Source organism: Triticum urartu, chromosome 4A, assembly GCF_056163025.1.
Source record: "Triticum urartu cultivar PI428250 chromosome 4A, HENAU_Tu73, whole genome shotgun sequence".
Taxonomy (NCBI): Eukaryota; Viridiplantae; Streptophyta; class Magnoliopsida; order Poales; family Poaceae; genus Triticum; species Triticum urartu.
Genome location: NC_141876.1, coordinates 390,148,850 through 390,158,857, shown reverse-complemented (window position 1 = coordinate 390,158,857; position 10,008 = coordinate 390,148,850). Strand labels below are relative to the sequence as shown.

The window sequence follows — 10,008 nt, the reverse complement described above, 5'->3', positions numbered from 1 at the left end:
GCGAAGATTCATACTATTCTTTTATCCGGCAGAAATACATTTTTTCAATGGCCAGCGTATTTATGGGCCGGCCCACTAGCGGGCTGCAGTGGGCGCCCGGATCCTCAACCGGCGCTTAAGGCGCCCTATAGGAGCTCCCGTCGCGACCTACCTTTCTGCGATTTTTTTCCACTTGCTTTTTGCGGCGCACTGCAATGGGCCGGCCCAATCAACGCACCGCGAACGATGTGCCTGTGCGAAAGCGCGACATTTTGACGCAGAATGCGTAGTATAGGAGCTACCGCGGAGGTGCAATTAGAAGGAATGTGCTACGCGGGCCGAGCTTATAAACGGGCCAAACAAAAGGTCCAGAGTAACACGGATCTAGGCCTACTCCAGGCTGCCGTCCAGGCCTACAGGGACACTCACGCTCGCTCCCCACGAATGTCGTCGCGTGCGGCCACCAGAATTTTCCTGACGCCGTCGTTGCTCCCACTTCCACTTCCCAAGTGGCTGCGTAGGCGGCGGCCAAGCATCGGCCCAGCGAGGAGAGCCTTCGCGATGGCGGCGTCTGGATTCGGAGGCGGCGAGGCGTTCCGGCTGTCGGCTGCGTCGGGGGCCGGCGCGCTGAAGCTGCACAAGGGCGACATCACCCTCTGGTCCGTCGACGGCGCCACCGACACCATCGTAAGTTCCTCCGCTCCATCCCATCATCCAATCCCACCTTGTCTCCTCCACGCAATACTGCTTGCGTATGTAGATATGCTTGGATAGGTGAGATGGGTCGAGTTGTATTTTACCAGATACGCAGTAGCAGCTACGGCGCGTAGTGGGATCTGAGCATGGGATGAACTGAACCCAGTTCCGGAACCACCAGACGGCGTTGTAGTTAGGCTGGCTTCTCAGATGGAACAGGCCTTTGCCTAGGTCTGGGTTGGGGAACAGGGTCTTCTTAGCTATGCTTATTTTCTGTTTTAATGTCCGTATCGGTTCCGTCTGCCATTAAGGGCATCACCAAGAAGTCTGAATCAAGTTCCCCAATGACTGTCAGCTTATTTTCCATGGAGTGGAATTTGAGTTCTGAGCCTCAAATCATCAGGAAAGTTGCAGTCCCTTCTGCAACAAGTTTATAAATCCAATATCTTATTACAAATCTTAAGCCTTTGCAAGCTTGTATGATATGATCTATTATGTGAGTATTTACTAAATCCTTCTGTTACTTCCATTTGTGTTTTATAATAAACTGATGTGTTACATTTTGCATAGAAGCAATTATCTTTCTCTGTATTCAACAGTGAATTATATAACTGAGATTTATTTTGGCAGGTCAATGCTGCTAATGAACGAATGCTAGGAGGGGGAGGTGTTGATGGAGGTATAAACTAGCTTTTGAGAAGTGTAATAATTTTATTTTTCACTGATGGTCCAATATCTCATACTAATTACTAAGTCGAAACCCCTATGTCAGCTATACATCAAGCTGCTGGACCACAGCTTGTACTAGCATGCCGTGAAGTTCCAGAGGTTAAACCTGGAGTCCGTTGCCCTACTGGAGAAGCTAGAATTACTCCGTCAGTACCTTCTCTCATTCATTTTGGTACCAACAGAATGCTATCTTCGTGAAACTATATCAATTTGCCTGTATATTGAATGTGAACAGAGCTTTTGAGCTTCCTGTGTCCCGTGTGATCCATACAGTTGGGCCCATATATGATATGGACAGGAAGCCTGAGGTATCACTAAAGAATGCATACGAGTAAGTTCCTCCTTTTACACTATATATTAGAGAAGGCCGTTCTAGCTGCTGAATCAGGCAAAAACAACCTGATCTGCATTTGTTAATTGCAGAAATAGCTTAAAGGTTGCTAAAGAGAATGGCATTCAGTACGTTGCATTCCCTGCTATATCTTGTGGTATTTTCCGGTATGTACCAGGTGCCCGTTTTCATTCATCTATCTACTTTTTATGCAGTTTATTTTTTGCACTATCAAAATTTAGAAGTTTAACACGATTTGAGCATGCATGCAGTTACCCTCCAAAGGAAGCATCAAACATAGCTATTTCAGCTGCTCAACAAATTTCAGGGGATATTAAAGAGGTTAGTCGTAGCCTGCGGTAGTATACTGCAGTGCCACTGGTATTTGTAACCACATGCCATTTTACACTAAAATGCAGGAACTATACAACCAATAATTTAATTGGAAATCCATTATGACTAGTCAGACTTGCAGTATTACACCTCTCTAGACATGGAAGTTTCGTGGTGTTGTCATCTATGTCTATTAAATATGTAAATCACTTTGTAATTGGCAGGTGCATTTTGTTCTGTTCTCGGATGAGCTCTACAACGTTTGGCGTGAGACTGCCCAGGAGATGCTGACGCAATTTGAGAAATAAATAACTATGATATCAGTGTAGTATGCGCATGTTAGCCAGCGTCTAATATGACCACTAGAGTCTGTTGACCATGATCGTATGTATGGCGCAGTTTGAATGTGTTTATCTGAAAGATAGTTAGATGGATATGCCGGATGAGTGCCCTGAATAATATTTTACCGTTCTTTATGCTTCATTTTCATATCTATAAGATGGCCGGCAAGTGACAGCACATTTGAACTTGTGGTACACTTCATTCATCTGAGATAATTGATACATCTCTAATAAGATCAGCTAACAGGAAATCTGGGGGATCATCCTCCCAAGAAAAAAACAGAATGTGAATAGAAAGATTTCCTAGCCAGGGTGTGTGCCACATTGTTTGCTTCTCTCGTGCAATAAGTAAAGGATACTGAGCCAATCCTTTGAGCACAGAAAGCATTCTGCCCGTAGTGAAGAGTAGGGACTTAATATTTCTAATTCCCCATTGCAGGCCTTAATATTTCTACTTAATCAGATTCAAAAATGATTTGGGAACATCCATGGTTGATCCGCTAGCATCATCCCGTTCTTTAGCGCCAAACATTCTGCTGTAGGGGCATCTAGCACATGATCAAACAGAGCAGACGAGCATGCCAAAGCTTCTCCTCGATGATTGCTTCAGTTCCATTCTCCATAGAGCACGCATCAACGTTCATCTTGTATACATTTGTTAGATAATAACGAGAATAAACGAGACACGAGAGCACATGAATTTTTACGTGAAAACCCTTGCGGGAGAAAATCACGGATGCACAAAGACGCAATCACTATGAGGAGGAGTATTATAAGCACGAGACGACAGACCGTCTTAGATGCCACTACATGAGATATATATGAGGGCAATACATGAGAATCCTTGGAGGACAAGTAAACGAGTTGTACTCGTACGCGTCGACGTCAACGCAAAGGCCCACACCTGTTGTACTACGTCTAGTCCAATATGGTATAATTTGGATCATAATTTAACAATCTCCACCTTGATCCAAATTCCCTCAAGTAGTCGAAGAAAGTGAATAACTTCATCCAAGTCAGCATAAACACCTTGTGCGTCAAAGTCCATAGGACTAGTGAGAAATACCAACTAAGCCTGAGCAAAGCTCAAACTTATTGGTCGGAACTGGCTTTGTCATCATATCAGCAGGATTATCATGAGTACTTATCTTGTATACCTTCAAATCACCTTCAGCAACAACATCTCGAATATAGTGATATCTGACATCAATGTGCTTTGTTCTCTCATGATACACTGGATTCTTTGTAAGATATATAGCACTTTGACTGTCACTAAATACGGTAGGGCAAGATGAATCTTCACAAAGCTCAGTGTATAAACCTCTCAACCTGATAGCTTCTTTGCATGCCTCAGAAATAGCCATATACTCAGCATCAGTAGTGGAACAAGCCACAATAGACTTCAAAGTTGCTCTACAACTCACAACACAACCACCAATGGTGAAAACATAACCTGTGAGTGATCTTCTCTTATCCAAATCACTGGCAAAATCAGAATCAACAAAACCAACAAGTCCATCTCTAGTTTTCCCAAACTGTAAATAAGTATTAGAAGTACCACACAGGTATCTGAAAATCCACTGGACTGCTTTCCAATGCTCTTTTTCAGGATTAGCCATGTATCTACTGACAACACTCAATGCATAAGATAAATCCGGACGAGAACAAACCATGGCATACATAAGTGAACCAACTGCACTCGAATAGGAAACTCTAGACATGTGCTCAATATCTGCATCTGACTTAGGACATAAGGCTGATGATAATTTGAAGTGTGCAGCTAATGGAGTACTTACTGGCTTGGCATTATGCATGTTAAAACGACGAAGAACTTTATCAATATATCCTCTCTGACTTAGATATACTTTTCCAGACGGTCTATCTCTGGATATTTCCATGCCAAGTATTTTCTTTGCTGCACCCAAATCCTTCATCTCAAATTCATTACTCAATTGCTTCTTTAGTTCATCGATATCTGACATACTCTTTGCAGCAATTAGCATATCATCAACATAAAGGAGCAAATAAATAGTTGAACCATTGACAATTTTCAAATAAACACAACTATCATAATTAGACCTTTTGAAACCTTGAGAGAGCATAAAAGTGTCAAATCTCTTGTACCACTGTCTTGAGGATTGCTTCAATCCATAAAGAGATTTCTTTAACTTACAGACAAGTTTTTCTTTTCCAGGAATAACAAAACCTTCAGGTTGTTCCATATAAATATCCTCTTCTAATTCTCCATGTAAAAATGCAGTTTTAACATCCAATTGTTCAATCTCAAGATCATGCATGGCAACAATACTAAGTAAAGTGTGAATAGAGCTATGCTTCACAACAGGAGAAAAGACTTCGTTATAGTCAATACCTGGAATCTGACTGTAACCTTTAGCAACTAACCTTGTTTATATCTTGTCTCATCAAGGAGAAACACCGTCTTTCCTCTTAAAAACCCACTTGCAACGAATAGGTTTCTTCTCTCTAGGTAATTTTACTAAATCCCAAGTTCCATTCTTTTCAAGTGATTCCATCTCATCATGCATAGCGGTCATCCACTTATTACTATCACCAGAAATAATAGCCTCGGAATATGAAGAAGGCTCAGAATTATCTTCAATTTCTTCTGCAACAGATAAAGCAAAAGAAACAATATTGCACTCTTCAATTAACATGTCAGGTTTATTAATACCCCGCCTAACTCTGTCACGTGCAAGATTCCAACTGGGCGGAACAATAGGCTGATTTGGAGTGGGAGTGACATGATCATCATTAATGACGGGTTCATCATATGCATCAACAATTTCATTACCAGATGTATCACCTGAATCAATAACATGCTCCACCTGAACAGTAGGCTGCTGAATAGTAGGCTGTTGTTCACTCTCAACAGGAACATTAGTAGATGAAACATCATGTAACATAGCAGATTCATTAAAGATAACATTTCTGCTAATAACAACCTTCTGGGTTTCAAGATTCCACAATTTAAAACCTTTAACACCAGACTTATAACCAAGGAAGATGCACTTAACAACCCTAGGCTCCAACTTTCCATTATCAACATGAGCATAAGCAGTGCAACCAAAAACTCTCAACTATGAATAATCAGCAGGTGAACCAGACCGTACCTCAATTGGAGTTTTCTTATTAAGAGCAATAGATGGTGAACGGTTAATGAGATAACAAGCAGTGGAAGCGGCCTCAGCCCAAAAACGCCTATGCAAACCTGCATTGGACAACATGCAACGGGCTCTGGAAATAATGGTCCTGTTCATACGCTCAGCAACACTGTTTTATTGAGGAGTATAAGGAACGGTGTAGTGTCTAGCAATGCCTTTAGACTTGCAATAATTCTTAAATTGCTTAGAACAGAATTCCATACCATTATCAGTGCGTATTTTTACCTTCTTTTGAGTTTGTTTTTCAATCATAATCTTACACTCCTTAAATACTGAGAATGCTTCATATTTATGCTTCAAGAAATAAGGCCAAACTTTTCTCGAATAATCATCAATAATAGTCAGCATATAACTAGCACCACCTAGTGACTTTCTGCGAGATGGTCCCCACAAATCAGAATGAACATAATCAAGAATACCTTCAGTTGTATGAGTCGAAGTGTTGAACTTCACCCTCTTGTGTTTGTCGAAGATACAATGCTCACAAAGTTTCAATTTAACAGGTTCATATCCATCAAGAAGACCTCTCTTATTTAACTCCGCTAAACCAAGTTCACTCATATGTCCAAGATGCATATGCCAAAGGTTAGCAGCATCACAATCAGAATTCTTTGAAATAACTAGAGTAGCATTACCTGAAACGGTAGAACCTCGAAGGTAATAAAGACCATTGGTCGAACTCAAATCACCTTTCATCACAATAAGGGAACCTTTGGTGACTTTCAAAACACTATCTCCACCTGAATACTTGTACCCCTTTGCATCAAGGGCACTCATAGAAATAAGATTTCTCTTCATCTTCAGAATATACCGAACATCTGTCGAAGTTCTGGTTATGCCATCAAACATCTTGGTTCGAATAGAACCTATGCATTCAATCTTGCATGGTTAATTATCAAAACCCAAAACGGAACCAACAGCAGTAGTGGAATCAAATGTATTAAACCAATCTCTATGTGGACACATATGAAAAGTGCATGCAGCGTCAAGTACCCACTCATAAGTGGTCTCAGCACATCCAGCAATAACGACAAGAGCATCATCGGAACTATCATCATGAGCAACATTAGCAGAATTGTCACCTTGTTTGTTACCTTTCCTATTTTCTTTATTCTGCAACTTGAAACACTCTGAGATGCCATGCCCGTCTCTCTTGCAATATCTGTAATATTTCTTGTCTCTGGATTGTGACCGGCCCTTGTAGCCGTTCTTACTTTTGCCTCTGTTTCCATTATTGCAGTTCTTCTCCTTTGTCCTGCCACAAACAGATAATCCCTCGGCTTGGGATGAACTCGAACCATCATGAGGCACCATTAATTTCATCTTCTCCTTAGAGTTCAAAGCTTCATAAACTTCATTAAGTGTGAAAGTATCACGACTGTATACTATGGTGTCCCTAAAATTGGTATGAGAACTTGGAAGTGAACAAAGTAACATTAAAGCAGTATCTTCCTCTTCATACTTAACCTCCACTGCAGCTAGATCAGATATGATCTCTTTAAATTCTGAAATATGATTCAAAACATTACCTCCCTCGGGTAACCTGTGCAGGAATAATTTTTGCTTCAGATGCATCTTACTGGTGAGATCTTTTGTCATGAAAATCCCTTCCAGCTTTAACCATAGAGCGGAGGCAGTTTTCTCGCTCAAAAATTCCTGCAAAATATTATTATGCAAATGGAGTTGAATTTTTGACAAAGCCTTACAATCAATTCTTTTGTCCTCATCAGTCCAGTCCTGAATTCTATTCTTCCCAAAACTATCCAATGCTTCATTATAGTCGGACTGTGCCAACAACGCCCGCATCTTGACTTGCCATAGGGTAAACCTTGTGTCACAGTCTAGCAACGGAAGATCGTACTTCATGGAAGCCATGAGTAGATAAAGCTGTGTACACAAAGTAGTACAAGCCGGTAGAAAACTTCTTGATAGAATTAATTATGCGAAGCAAAAAACTAAAGCAGATAGCACCTGGTAGTTTCCTCGGGTAGATGTAGCGACTGGAGTTTAAAAGCACAAGAGCCAAACTAGCACAAGCTCACGTGAGAACTAGGAGACTCTGGTCTTCACGTGAACAGTACCCAAATAGTACTCTGTAGATGAATTGGCTTTGATCGTGGACTAGTAGCAGTAGCGGTCAATTGAGTATCTCGTGAGTAGTAGCAGCAGCAACCCAATCCACTTCAAGCGAAGAAAAGCGCTAGCAGCTGCCTTGGGACTTGAGCAGTACATGGAGAAGCACTGGAACTCGGCGACTTGTGATTTGACAGCAGCGTGGATTGCTCGGGTAGGAATCGGATCAGCAGTAGAAAAACTGTCTGTCTCGACTTTTAATCGATCTGGCTTCGGATCGCCAGGTCGCGTCGGGGGCGGTGCACGGACGTCGTAACTCTAATTCTCTCGTCTCATAAAATCTCAGATCTGATTAGATAATTATGAGAATAAACGAGACACGAGAGTACATGGATTTTTACGTGGAAACCCTTGCGGGAGAAAACCACAGACGACACACGAAGGCGCAATTACTATGAGGAGGAGTATTACAAGCACGAGACGACATGCCGTCCTAGGTGCCACTACATGGGATATATATGAGGGCAATACATGAGAGTCTTTGGGGGACAAGTAAACGAGTTGTACTCGTACGCGTTGACGTCAACACAAAGGCCCACACCTGTTGTACTACGTCTAGTCCAACATAGTATAATTTGGATCACAATTTAACACATTTAAACCAGGCTTCAACCACTTCTCATCTCTGTAATGTAAGCCGTCGAGCATAGCAGCCGAGTTTGTTGTAATGGCATGTATAGCTAAGGCTGTTCTCACTGGCCTAGCAATGCCTTGCCCTTTCACAGCTTCCCTTCTTTGCCATCAAATATACCAAGCTCCCATTATAATTGCAACCTCTTAGTAAATATTCGAAAACCACACTTCCTGATCTATCGTACTTCCTTATCCCTCTCACAAGTGAACATGAGGTGGCGGACATCCTCAGCCTCACCCTTGCAGACCGGGCAATTGCCTAGAAACAGGAATATGGTGGTTTGCAAGAACCGACATGCCACGAATAATCCCATGGGGTGCCTTCCAACCAAAAATCTCAAATTTACTAGGCACTTTAAGTTTCCAAATGATACCCCAAACTGGGTTGCTAGATGAAGGCCCCTCATCGTCCCTTTTAATCATGCCGCCAAACTAATGGGTCCAGTCTGGGTAATAAGCCGGTCGAACGAAAAAGTGGACGCTTTCGTTTTGTGCCAGGCAATAAAGTCCTCTGTCAACTGGGAACTCAAGGGATTCTTAGGATTCTTTCTACATCCACAAAGATAAAAATATCCTTTATGATTTCTTCATCCCAACTTCTAGTCACGGGATTAATAAGATCCTCTACTGTTTGCAATAAGCATTGACCCCTTCCTGTTATTAGGCTGGTCATAGTGGGGGTAACTTAGGTAGTAACTTAACATATCCCAAGGCAATTTTGCTTATGTGGCAAGTATTTAATGAGAAAAGAGATGTTTGGAGTAACATAATATGTTAATGTAACATAGCGCTTCCCGAGGTAAAATGAGTCTATAGGCTAATAAATGAAGCCATCTATGACACCACTTTTATGATACTTTGCACTATGAAGGTAGTAACTTAGACTAATGTCATATGCATGACACTACTATAAGTTACTCCCCACTATGACCAGCCTTACTTCTCTTCAGGGGCTAAGCGGCACCTAGTGATCTTCCCAAATGTTGATTTTATTACCATTCCTCACTCTTCATATATGACCTCTCTTTAAATGTCTGGAGTCCGGCAAAAATAATTTGCCGGGTAAAAGATGACCCCTTTTGGGGTCCTGCCTTCAGCAGGTTCCTGTCGGCGCGTAGTATTTGAAACGTAGAATTTATGCACATAAGGTGGAAAGCCTATAAAGAAACCACCCAAAAAGTCACTTTGGTGGACACGTGCATTGGAGCCCTATATTTTGAGTAGTGCCAAAATGATATTTTGAAGTTTCAGAAAATTCCAAAAACAATTCCACATGTTCATATGGATGTATGTTACACGTGTGCAAATTCTCATGATGAAATAAGTAACCATGTGAGTTACACACAAATTAAAAAAATGTGATTTTGGAAAGATGATCAGTGCGTGTACTATTCACTATTTAGAGATCGTCATTTTGCCATTTTTACATAGCTCACATGTTTATTTATTTCATCACCAAACTATACACATGTGTAATATCCATCCATATGATCATGTAGAATTCTTTTCAGGATTTCTTAAAATTATAAATGTGGCTCTTAAACTACTTAAAATAAAGTCCTTCAATGCACCCATGTTCCAAAAATCCACTCTCGCAACCGCCAACCTTTCTTGGCAAGCATAGCTAGATTAAAAGCATGTAGGTCTCCGA

General features: G+C 41.4%; 1 protein-coding gene across 1 annotated transcript; it reads left to right on the top strand.

Moving 5' to 3' along the window:
- Positions 1-392: 392 nt before the first annotated feature.
- Positions 393-2,551, top strand: LOC125553792 (appr-1-p processing enzyme family protein). Its single transcript, XM_048717491.2, has 7 exons — positions 393-666; positions 1,306-1,354; positions 1,448-1,550; positions 1,640-1,735; positions 1,828-1,902; positions 2,008-2,077; positions 2,293-2,551. The coding sequence occupies exons 1-7, from the start codon at positions 424-426 to the stop codon at positions 2,374-2,376; spliced, it is 720 nt and encodes a 239-aa protein (XP_048573448.1). The 5' UTR covers positions 393-423; the 3' UTR covers positions 2,377-2,551.
- Positions 2,552-10,008: the final 7,457 nt, after the last annotated feature.

What these genes read in the sequence shown, in the direction of transcription:
- LOC125553792 (XM_048717491.2), top strand. Translation starts at nt 424, where the DNA reads ATGTCGTCGCGTGCGGCCACCAGAATTTTCCTGACGCCGTCGTTGCTC. An exon ending in TCACTAAAGAATGCATACGA is followed by an intron (nt 1,736 to 1,827) that starts GTAAGTTCCTCC and finishes TGTTAATTGCAG; the next exon opens with AAATAGCTTAAAGGTTGCTA. An exon ending in ATATCTTGTGGTATTTTCCG is followed by an intron (nt 1,903 to 2,007) that starts GTATGTACCAGG and finishes GCATGCATGCAG; the next exon opens with TTACCCTCCAAAGGAAGCAT.